General features: G+C 38.1%; 1 protein-coding gene across 1 annotated transcript; it reads right to left on the reverse strand.

Moving 5' to 3' along the window:
• Window positions 1-5501: 5501 nt before the first annotated feature.
• b4galt4 (UDP-Gal:betaGlcNAc beta 1,4- galactosyltransferase, polypeptide 4) lies at window positions 5502-12206 on the reverse strand. Its single transcript, XM_071898191.2, has 6 exons — window positions 11740-12206; window positions 9959-10191; window positions 8160-8347; window positions 7871-7993; window positions 7616-7720; window positions 5502-7477 (listed from the first exon to the last, which is right to left on the reverse strand). The coding sequence occupies exons 1-6, from the start codon at window positions 11999-12001 to the stop codon at window positions 7339-7341; spliced, it is 1050 nt and encodes a 349-aa protein (XP_071754292.1). The 5' UTR covers window positions 12002-12206; the 3' UTR covers window positions 5502-7338.
• Window positions 12207-13206: the final 1000 nt, after the last annotated feature.

A 13206-nucleotide genomic window follows, 5' to 3' on the forward strand; every position in this document is an offset into this window, starting at 1 on the left:
GATGGACGACACATGGTTCTCGTTACTAACTGCAATGCAGATTCATCTTTTTCTCTTTCAAACCGGACTGCAACTTGATAGCAAACATTCCATTATTGATTGCATTAACACTGAAAACCAGGACCGTTAATTTTTAAACAGAATGTCACTGATGTTTACATTCATATTTTGTGAAGTAATTCATGTTTTCCTGCAGTATTCCAAGTTATATTTCTGTTGCTTTCTGTCTTAAAACATGAGTTCTCGAGATCAGAGTAAATGTAATCCTACTGAGATGGATGATAAAACTTCTATGGACTGCAATAGTTTTATGATATATACCTCATATTTGTGGCCACAATTGGCTTGTCTAATAAATTAATGTGGACATTGTTTATATCCTAAAACCCAAGATCCATAAATTGAGGTTTCTGCACAGTTTACGTTGACATTTTGCCATTGTGAAACTCTCAACTTCCATTTAAAGGCCTAATCTGTAATTGCAGTTTGGCTCCCCCTGTTGAAACACTGTCACCCCACCACTGGCTTTGTTTATATAGTGATTTATTGAAGAGATTTTTTTCAATCTTAAATTTATTTTCTCAGTTCTTGACACACAAGAGGCAGAAATGCAATGGAAGCGTCTACTGGCACATCAGAGCAACTTTACTTGTCGGCTCCGAACTTGGTTTGGTTTTGGAGCAACCAGCAGACCAAAATGACTTTTGTCATAAAGTTTCTGGAACTGCAGAGACCACTGACATTCTGAGGCAAAACGACTTACAAAGATGACACAGTAACAGTAAACTAAGTGGGTGATTCAGCAAGTAGCATACAATTGTTCAAACTATAGGCTACACTCTCGCTGGCCTCAAAGCTGTTCTCCAAATATAGCATAAGAACATATGGAACATCTTTTATATCACTGTAAAGAAAACAATGCAACGTTACCCAAAATATGAGAATGTAATTATGTTACCTATCATGGCGAAATGCATGTGCCAATGGTGCTCATGCTTCATACCTGCAATGCACTATAGAAATGTCAAATTAGAGCTTCAAATGGCTTTCAATCATGGTTTCCAACGCATTCAGGCCTTAACAGTATCTGACAGTTTAACTTCTGTTTGACAGGTTTGTTTTGAGAACACTGAAACAAAACTAACTTATATTTTCAGTTATGATAGGTTAAGAAATTCACAAAAAGCTTATTCTCCATCTATTAGTCAAACCATCTGAGAACATGTGTGAATTTAGATGTTTGAATAAATTCTGGATTGTACCTTCACTCTCATTCAAAACACATCAGGGTCTAAACGAGGCCAAAGGTTTGCATCAAGGCATAAACTTTCCATAAGCTATTGTCCTCCTTTTCGTTGTAAATACAAGACATCAACACACCACTGGTGATTTCACACACCCTTGCTTACGTGGTTTACTATATTTGCAGTGTCAAGCAAGGTTAAACAGTTAAAATGTAGTAACATCCCCCAGGCTGCTGTGCAGAAATACAGACTACATATTTCAAGAGCTATTTTGCAATAAAGATCAGTCTGAATGCTCCACTAAAAATATCTGAATGGACTGGTTTATAGAGAACAGCTAGATCACAGTGTTCTGTCTTGCAGAGCTGATATTTTTGTGCTAAAAGTGTTTTTTTGAATGTCACAAGTGAGCATGATGACCGGGCCATCCTGGCCTCCACAAAACAAAGCTTTCTTTCTACACCATAGGAAAAGGAGATGACATCATTCTGTCCATACAAAGCCTCAGACATCCCGCTCTTTCTTTGCACTGGTGAAAATAGGTCTATGGTGAGAGGACATTTCACTGTATCTGAATAATAAGGGGTAACCCTGTTCTGTTTTGTTTTGTTTTGTTTTATTTATGTGATAGATGGCTCCATGTCCTCACAGTGCTGCACAGTCGTGGCAAATTTGGAATCCATTGTTTGGTTTTCTGGTCTTTCTGGTCTTATGAGCAGCAGCAACATTTAGCTGCTGCTAGGGGATGGAATGGAAAGGAAGGCAACTAATTTGGGCAAAAGTCTTGCTTATTAATTCCTTATTTATCATAAAACAATGTTGGGGTTAAGGGATTCCTCTTGGGAAAAGCCGGTCAGGACTCGTCCATTACGATGCATGTCAATGCACCATGGCAGGGAGCACAAAAAAGGAATGAGAGAAGCTGATTTGATTGTCCATGATTGATGCCACCCACTACCACACCTACTGATAATTTATTCCTCCTTATTCAACACCTTTTACAACTGCACCACAAGTCAGTTTGGTCATGAAATTACCAAAAATCTGTCGGTCACGCCCAAGTGTGACAGTGTTGTAAAAAAAAAAAACAGGGCCCAATGAATTTTAACAGATACATTACAAGTTACCTGGGAGTAAATTACTGTTACATAGGGTCAGAGTGCAAATATCTGTTTTGTGTTTCATCTATTTGTTCTATGTAAAGTACTTTGTCAAAAATGCCTAATAAATCATCTCTAACCCCCTTGATTGAACTTGATGAGAGTAGGAAAATGTCAACATGTCAACATTCAGTAACATGGCCTTGTTGTCATAGCTATTTAACAAACAGACCTAAAGAACAGACATAGTGCAGATGTGACTGACAGGTAAAAAGAGTATAGGTTTCTGTTTATAGGGGAGAATGGGAAGTTGAGTCTGTGGGTAAGATGAGCTGCATATTATTTCTAGGCAACCATACACAAACTTAATCATGTGATCATAGATTTAGGAAGAGCCATTCATTTCCCTGAATCTGTGATGAAGGTGCGCACATGGAGAAAGTGGTGAGTGAGTGAGCCAGGTCAAAAAATGTGTTTTTTGCTTTGTCAGGTGATTTCATCATGGCAAAGAGGTCATGATTGTTGTATCTATATTATAGTACGGTACAAATTGTGTATTATAAGGTACAATATAAGGTCATGACTATATGACTTATGCTTTAATTTCCATGAATGTCCAACAACCTTAAGTAAACATATCAATAGGCTGTTTGCTATAGCACAAATTGTAAAAAGTGGCTCATTATACCCTGTTCTCACACATAGGGAGGGTTTCAGGTTTCTGGCAGGCAGCCAGTTAGTGATCCATGATTTGGTCATGACTGAAGTTTCTATAGAGCAAGTGGTGGTCAGGATGGGTGGGGTCACTGGTGATTTTCCCTGTAGGCTTCATTGCAGGGCTGCTCTTGTAGAGACCAGCAGCAGGTGTTTGTGTTGCTGTCCTTTGTTGTTCTTTGTTTTCTGTCAAGACTTTTTCATTTACCAAGAGAATTCCCTTACACACATACTGTATACCATAAGTGTATATCCAATGCAAATAAGGCCGCTGACAATATTTGTGAAGTGTGGTGTTGATTTTAGAACTGATGTTACTCCTGCCTGTTGTATCATCAAAGATAAGGATATTAAATTTGTCACAAGCTACAAGCACCCTGGGATATCATCAACAATTAACATAAATTAAATAAATTGTAAATATGTATCACAAACAAGTCGTCCTTACACATGCTTGTGTTTAAAAGTTTTGATGTGTTTAACACCTGGCTTGAAAAAAAAAAAAAAAAAAACCCTCAGGAACAATGAGGTTGAATTGAATTTGCCTGGAGTTGTGCAGATGTTCGATAGAAGAGAGCTGACAGTCAGTGAACCTCCTTGGTTGAGTTATGGAGGAGGTGACAGTGTGCAAGCGTCCCTCGTTCATTCCTAATAAATCCCCTCCAATAATGTCCCCTTCAAGTGTTAAGTGTCGCTTACCTTTGTAGTTTAGCTCATCACCCACATCTTTTGTGCTCCATGTTCCTTTGTATGGTATTTAATACATCACGCCAGCAGTGAAAATTAACTGGCTGTCTAATATCTAATCTCTGTTACGCACTTACTGTACATTGTCCATGGAAGAATCAATCTAAGAAAGTCTGCAAAGTCTATTTTGTAGAGCTTACTGTGCCAAAGGAAGATGCGGAAACCAAGATATATAAAATATACATTTAGCTACACAGAAATAGCAGCTGAGGCAGAGTGGCACAGCTGGAGATGCAGGATGTAGTACAGTATGTGTACATTAGTTGCTATGAATCTGTGACAAAATCTATTATCAGGTTATGTGAGGCTAACATCTGCTCATAAAGGCAACTTCAGAAGTAACTGAAGACAGCAGCCAGAGACTCTGACTAGAAAAGACACAAGACAATTAAGGCCTTCAGTAGGAAAACAGTCTAAAGTGGTAAGTTTGGGTTATTTTACACCACAGTTGATGTAGGTTATGTTCTAGCTACATGTTGGATTGGAGAGGATTGCTTCATAGCATGTGCATACATGTTTTTTTTTTTGCTTGAGTGGTAAGACTGAACACAAATAATAATGCTAACAAGTGAAAACTAGCTTAGTTGCATGCTTGTCAACTGGAATATTACAAGTTATTTTACAGTCTTGGATAACATCATGACTAATGTTGGTTGGTAAAGATCATGTAATGATAATGTCATTCGTTACAGTGAATTGCACTGTACTGATTATTCTAAATAGGTTTCATAAAAATGCATGGATATGTGATACTGAAGTCTGCTTGAGTAGTTGTGTGGGTTAATTGCATGTATTGATAGTAATTGTGATGGTAGGCTATAAATAATATAAACACAAGCAAAGGCAACATTGCTACTATGTTCAAGTGCATATCTCAGATAATCGACCAAAGTTGTAGTGCCAAAAATGTAGATAAAAACACAACTCATAAGAAAAGAAATGTTTATTATACATGTGTTGAAGAGAAAATGATCTTATTAGAAGTGAAATGCATAATAATCCCCTCTTCTGTCATTATTTGTGTCTCCCCTAGCAACACAATCAAAATATTGACCATTGTACAAACATTCAAAAAGAATCCCACAAGATGGCGTTCTCAAAGAGTTAATATGGCACAGGTAAAGTTGAAGTTCAAATGGAAAATAAATCATAATTGAAATGTTTGTTGCTAAAATATTAGCACAAATTTTCTTGGTTGTGATGATCATACAGAATCTTATTAGTAAGTTGTAGTTTACCTTGTGCAGTTCTAATATTTTCACATATAAAAAAAAATCTCACCCCACATTAGGCAAACAAAAAATACATTCAATCAAGGGTGGAAATGTCACATTGAAATGAAGAGACCCTCAAGTCACCAACAACATAAAGTACTTAAAGTACTGTAGGCCCTATCCATAACAAGGGTTACGGATATATACACTTTACCCTTCAAGAGCTTCATAAAGGCTGTATGGCACATTTATGAATAGTATTCACCCTCACATCAACCCTACGATAACTTACAAAAAAAAAAAAAAAGAAGAAAAAAGGAAAACTTGGGGTTTGAAATGAACAGGAGCTCCAGTAAATTGTAACCACCAAGTGGTTTGTCAGTATACTGTGTAATATTGCTCAGGCAGGCTTGAAGAAAAGTGACTTGCTGCTCAGATAAACAAAGACAAAACAGTTGTAACATACCAGCAGCCATGCCACTTTACAAAAATAAATTACTTCAAATAAATGCATTCATTTTATAAGTTTGATGATATGAGTGTATCAATCACTACACATCAATCACTCCCCAAGCAGCATGCAATGATTTAGAAAAAAAAAAAAAAGTATGCAGATTTTTCTATAAATAAAAATTTGTTCACATACGTTCGTAGTAAAGCAAAATTACATTATGATTGGTCTCAAATTATTATAATTATCATTTGTTAAGAAATGTTTAAGTATTAAAAAATAAGATAATCCCACAATCCACCACCTATTTATTCTTATTTGAAAACCAGGTGTCTATGGCATTATAAAAAGACATGCACTGTAAGAAATCCCTTTTATCAGAGTATATGCCTCACAAAATAGCTTTTCAAGACAAATTGCTTGTTCATCCTTGACCATTTTGAAGATGTTCTCAAACTCTAAGTAATAATTATATATAATTATTATATATAAATATATTAAAACCTATTTGCCCCCAGGCAGTCAAAGCCCTTCTTTCAGTTAAGGTTCAAGCCTCAAATAGTTTGAAATTAAACTCTCCTTGCATTCAGCATCTTTTGAGTGAGGAGCCCAGCAGTGGCCTTCATCAAGGAAAGATTTTTTTTTTTTGCAGTAACATAATCTAGGCCGGTTCTAGGGGGAGTCCTGAGGCTTGCAGTGCCCACCAAACCCCAAACTGCAGAAATGAGAACACACTTTTTGCCTTCTATGACCCAACCAATTATATAACTGTCATATTCAAACTAATATATATTATTTTAATTTCACCTGACATCATCAGCCCTCCATATATCTTTTTTATTGCTTATCAAAGTCCTTGAGTTTTCTTCACAGTCAAGCATTAAAGTGTCACGGGAAACAAAGGATGCATGCTACACTGTAAATCTCTTCACGGCCTTAAGGCAATGTTTTCTTATACTCTGCAAACAAGAAAAATGTCTACAGACTGTATTGTTGTCAGTGGCTGTTTGATATATTCAAAGATAGCATTAAAATGCCATATTTGGCTTCATGGAGATATAGACTGTAATGTTGGTGACACAGGAATTTAACTTTAATCTACTGTTGCACTAATTACTTTTAAGAACTGATCCAGTGTCCTTTTCACATCAATTAACTAACACATAGTGGCCAGTTAGTGACTAGCGCTCCAGTGTCAACAAAACATCTCTGCTAAGCTACCGAACAATCATCCCTCACTGCCTCGACAGTCCAAGCAGCCTAGAACCAGACCCAAACATATTCTCTCTCTCTTATGAAATGCCATTGCATCTACTAATGAAGCACACAAAATACACACTGTCCACGGGTTGCAAGTGCATGTACACGATATACAAAATATATGTATGTTTGATAATGTAATATAGCAAGCAGGCAATTAATAACCCATGTGAATGATTTCATCTTAGTTGGATGTTTAGGTTCTATGTTTTAGGAATTCATTCTAGATACCAAGAATATTTATTGGCTTCTTTGTTTGGGCATACCCAATCTTTCCTAGAAAATAAATAAATAAATAAATGAATACTTTGCCGGTTAATTTACATGGGCGGGATGCCCAAACATAATCAATATATGGGGAAAGCCAGGTAAAAGTAAACGAAGATGGCATGATATATGCAAGTGGAGATGTGCGTGAAACTCCAACCAGTTTGTTCAATGACTCTAGTTGGTAGCTGAGATTCATGTGAAATAACCAAAACAATGTGCATCTTGTGTGCTCATTATGTTGTCTTGTGCACATGCAGTAGCTTTCCTGCACTCAAGGGCCTAAATATATAAAATATAGATATATTTTTTGGTCACAGCGGGGCTCCCTGTTTGAAATCTCAGTTGACCTGTGGCTTGCCAATGTCTACAGTAACGTTCACATAAAGAGACAGCCTCTCTACTGACAAAGTCTTATACAAACAGTTGTTGAGGCCGTCCTTCCTCCATACTTGGGGTGTGCGTCCTAACAACCGCATCCTGTAAAAATATCAAAATGTGTCCACTGAATGAATGAAATTTGCAGCACGAATCGGTATACAAACATGTAATTTACCTATGTAGAAGCAAGCATGCATGCACCTAAAACACATGATCCCTGTGTCTACTTTTACTGACCTGTCTTTGTTTACTTCATTGCCACTGTCACGTTTATGAAACACCATGGTGTAGCGAGCGATATCAGGAGGCGGCCTCAAGATCTTCATTTTCTGTAGCTCAACCCTGACACAGAGACAGCAGAAGAACCATATTTGTCAGTGAATGCATGAATGTTCACCACATCTGGGTATACAGGTAGGAATTATTTGCAAATACTATCTGATCAAGTCTAATGGATACATGGAATTACACTTCCAACTGTTTGGGACTCACCTGATGCGAAGGTCATCGTCCTCTCCACCCCAACCCCAGTAAGTGTTTGAAAATCCATTAACTTTATGAAACTGGTCTTTGGTCATAGCTGTGACTCCTCCGAAGTAGCCTTTGTAACGCAGCCTAAGAGAGGAAAAATATGAAGATTAATGGTAGTAATAACGAGCCTGTGATGAATACCAGCCTGCCATATGTTTATGCAGTGTTGTTGTTTCACTAGGGTAACATAAAGCTACACTGCTGACTCAAGACTCACGGGGATTCGATTTACTCTTAGTCACACACTTACTTGTATCCTGTGGCATTCCGACCAACCACCAAGTGTTTGGGCTGCTTATCACAGACGTATAAATTGTAATCGTTCTCAGGAACCAGGTCGACATCGTGGAAAATGAAGCACTCCCAGTTGTAGTCCTTTAGTGCCTCCAAATACCCAACATTCAGTAACTTGGCACGGTTAAACGTTGCATCACCAGCCTTTAAAAACAAACAACAATAAAATCACAATCTTCTATTTTCCATTATTAGCCAATTACTATTCTAAGCTCAGTGTAAACGCCTGCATAACACGGCTCTAGACAGCTTTTTACACCGATACCACAAACATTGGTGGCACCTTCAGACAATTTGATGGCAACAATAATTTGCTGCAGCGACTTCAGAACAGCGTCAGCTACCACTGTAGAGTTTTTCCTGGCTCAGAAAAAGCCTTTGGTGCCACTTGTGGGCCAGTGAACACGATCAATCAGCCCTAAACCATGAACTTGGACCCTCGTCATTTGTTGTTTGTCGTCAACTGTTTTCCATGATTAGGTAATATAAAATTGAGGTAGCTCTGTATATCTTTAAGCATTTAATAAAATGAAGAACATATAAAAATACCACATTTGGACAAATATTTGGTTGTTCACATTTAGTGTTGGAACACTGCATACGAATTATGGGCTAATAATTCAGTCCTGACCATTATTTGTGAAATGACTCGGCTATTTAACTTTGGCTTGAACTTGGGTAACATTTTTGTCTCGCTTGCATCTCATTTTGAAGCAGTAGTTTCCCACATCTCGCTGAACACTGCTTGTTGCTTTCACTGGACTGCTTCTGCATAGCGACAGTCGGTACAACAGCGCACAGGAGCGCCAGCTGCTGGGTGGAGTACCGCATAGCAACCAAAAATGGAACGTGGGAATACCTCATAGAAAACGGTTCTAAATCACATGTTCAGCTCCAAATTATCATTTTTCTGTTTTGGTGGCTTTGGCCGCTCTCCAATGACACTTTGGCGCCGGCCAAAAAATTGTCTGTGCAGGAAAAAACTCTGCCTTGGAGCTGGCAGGGATTCAGTTATGTACACTTCCGCAGGGCGGATGAGCGTGGGTCCTCCGGTTGAAGGACGGCCTCCCCACTCACTACGTCACCCTGGCCATGAAAAGGAAACATCATATCTAGGTGTTTATGATGCTTTTGAACCTTTTAACCTTTTTCCAAGGCCAAATCATGCCAAGATTATTGTCATTATTTACCGGCAGCAGATCCTTCTTGTAATTTATTACAAGAAGAATATTATTAGGCCACATGCCTATGAGCTATAATTCAAACTGTGCAAAAGTGAAAAACAGATTTTCTTCTTGTTTAATCAGTGTATGCTTATACATTCAGAAGACTACTGTAGTTTTAATCCTATTTTTTGTTCTAGTTTAACAAATATCATCTTATTTGTGACACAGGACTGGAAACCATCACTTATGGCCCCAGAATGACCCTAGCGAACTCTACATGTTACCAAGTGTCATGTAGCTAGCGTGTAGCACTTCACAGACATGTTGAAAGGGGGAAAAAAAACAGCACAGCACAAAAGCACAAGGGTTTCAGACCTTCTGAGCTTGAACTACTTCTACTACTACAATTAATAATAGTAGTAACAGTAAATGATCACAATAAATGATTATAACAACGACAACGGTAATTCTTAATAAACCAACAGAAAAACATCTGGATTTCAGCCCTACCGGCATGAACCCCAAACATCATCTAATTTCATATGAAAGCATTGTGTGGCGTAATACTGTACAATAGATGGAACAATACCTGCTGGATGACATAAATGGCGTAGTGTAGCTGCTGCCTCTGCAGAAAGGGGTGCAGGTGATGCAGGAGGTAGAGGAGGTGTTTCTCGCGGTTGCGGTGGGGGATGAGGATCGCTACGCTCTGCCTTGCTATGCAGTCTGTGGGCTGATACCGGCCTTCAGTCACTGCTCTGTTGTCGCTCTCCACATCCTTCAGTGTCAGCGAGGGCTCGAATGACAGCTTCAGGGCTCCCTCTATAGAAACAAGAGTCAGCAAAGTCATCCACACACTTGAGTCCTACGTGAATACTGTGTCTCTTGTAACTGTTCGAGTGATTCAGCAACATGGTACGAAACGCAATCCATGAGCACAGTCTCACATGTAAATGTGGCTTTGGTGAATCACTAACTGCAAACAAAATATTTCAACAGTGTCACTTCAACAAGGCTGCCTTATCTGCTCTCCCACTGACCTTATTATGCAAGAGTGACAGTATGGGACAAGTAAACATGAGTTTTACAAGTACTTCAAGACTGCAAATGTTTGATTGTAATGCTTGTAAACACTGGGAAAAAAACAGACAGCGATTTTAGGTTAAGATAAGAAACTAACTCCTCAGCACAAAAACAAACATACCCAAAATAAGCATGGTCAGATAAATTGCTGAATGTACCTTTTAAAGCTGGTAACGAGAATATTGAGAATATCTCCAAATTTTGTATAGCAAATGTGTTCAGGGGGAGTTTCAGAACAAAATACTGACTACTGATCCTTCAAATGAACACACAATGCAATTTAAGAATATGTGAATATGTTGCCGTTATGGTCTAGGACATTTGATTAACTATTTATGAATATAAACGCTCTCCTAAAGCTATAAACCAGCAAACCATGACTCTAATTAGTGATGTAATTTTAACCTGGAGCCACAACAGAAGGGAGACTGCTTTTCTGGACTGGGACGAAGGTTGTCTAAATTTTACTTCCAAATGAGCTTGGTGATAGAGGTGCTATCAGTTACAAAACACAACCCTATGCCCAGAAAATAATCATGGGTGCTCCCAGATTAATTTTTCAAATTAATCAATAAATAATGGAGCTGTACAACAATGTGCGAGGTGAAATCATAGATTAATGAATGGGACAAACCTCTCTGCTGTTTCTCAGATAGTAATGAATGTTCTAAAACATTATTTTACTGTAGGGCATATTCAAAGCTAATATTCAGGGGCTATCCCCTTTAGGTTTTACATAATGAAATATCTGTCTAATCTATTATTCTTTGATCTATGCTGTAAAGTATGAATGATCAAAAAAGAAATGTAATAGCACAAAATAAATGTAATATCAATAATAAAACTACATTTAATATGAATATAAAGCAGATTAGTTGATAGCACACATTAATAAAAAAAAAAGTATTGACGCTCTACCTACAGTATAAGCCATTATATTCAGATGATCTGTCTCTATTGTTGTATTTTATATACATTACCATTTTCTTTAATTACCTTGTACTTGACACATACTTGACTTCCTTGCCATTGTCTGCAAATTGCTGCTGTGGCACCTGAATTTCCCCAAGGGGATCACAATAAAGTGCTATCTCATCTTATCTTATCTTATCTTATGATGTACGAACAAAGCATTCTGATTCAGCCAGGTGGCATCACAAGTAGCTGAGAAGATAATTCCATCTTCCTTTTAATTAGTCCAAACATAAAACTCAGTTACAATAAAAAAATACATAAATACAGGTAACTTGTGTGAACTCCCTGACCTGCACTGTGGTGTATACTTACGGAGCAGTGGTGACTCCTGAGGGCACTCGACTTTTGGTGGCAGAGTATTTAAGAGATCTGCTGCTGGTCTCCAAGAGTTCAGTTCAGCCCTCAGATTCTCTCCTTTGCTAAGAGTCTGTGCTGTGGTGGAGGAAACCTGAACAGATTTCTCTGTTTCCCCTGTATAAGTAGCAATCCATGCCAGCACTGAGAGAGAGAGAAGGAGCAGCACAAAATACTTCCCCCGCCGCAAAAACTTGCACACAGAAGGACAGAAACCCATGACTGTGTGATTGTGTTGATGTCAAAATGGCAAAAATGTCAATAAAAGAATCCGTTAGTTATGGTTTATGATATTTCTTTTGTGCAGGACATTGCAGTAAAAACACAGACGGCCAAAGATCCACTGAGCAGTCATCCCATGGTGACGAAACATGCTGTTGAGCTTCAAATCGATATTATCACTGCGGAGTGAGGGAGACTTTATCGCTGAACCATCGAAATCCAGTTTCAGGGGAATGATGAGGCAAAAAACTTGATTTCTCTGACAGCTGTAATTGGATTTAGAGAGAAAAGATGTTACCACTGGCAGTTTACGTACTTGCATCACAACCACTCTGCTTCTACCACGACTCCACAAGGGCATTCATGCAACACTACACCCTGACAGGGCAGTTTCTAGTGTCAAAGAAATAGATCCAGTGCTTTTCAGACAACAGAAAAAATATCTGAAGAGGCCTGTCATCTTAGAAAAGGAAACAAGACAAATGTCTTTTCAGGTTTTGTGTTTTGACACAGTTCCAAGCTATTTATTCTGTTACACACTATACAAAGGGTTCATGGATAGTAATGTTACACTGTAACAGTATATACCTGCCTTTGTATGTGCCTTAGGTTTATGTATCATATTGCCACAATGCTTTGTTTAACTGCATTGTTAATTTCTCAAATATCCACCATTAAACTTAACCCACACAGATGTCACACACACACACACAGATTGTTGTTATCACATTGGGCAGTGTAAGTTAATATTTGTGCAAAAAGCAACACTTCCAAATGTATAAACCAGGGAACCAAGACTTGTTTCTATCATCAAAAACTTGAAGCTGCTCCATTAATGATGAATTGAAGACAGTTTCTACAAAGTAAAAAAAGAGAGAAAAAAACTCATAATAGTATTATAAACTATTACATAGTATATCTACTTAGTCCTACTCAATGCCAGTCCTGGCTGTTGTTTCTAGCTGTAAAACTTGCTTATTTGCATAGCTTTGCCTTAATTTGGTTGTCACCCCCACCATCTCCATCATCCTATATGTGTTAGTTTTGGGGACTAACAAGCTAACGTTAGCTACTGAGTAAGACATGATTTCTATTCGCGTTGGATTAAGTCTACTACCTTTCACACCACGTGAAGCTCGTTTATCCCTTCATAGTGTCCGTTTTTAGAGTAAAAGCTTGAACTGTCCCAGATGAGAAGCGACC

Source organism: Centroberyx gerrardi, chromosome 11, assembly GCF_048128805.1.
Source record: "Centroberyx gerrardi isolate f3 chromosome 11, fCenGer3.hap1.cur.20231027, whole genome shotgun sequence".
Lineage (NCBI taxonomy): Eukaryota > Metazoa > Chordata > Actinopteri > Beryciformes > Berycidae > Centroberyx > Centroberyx gerrardi.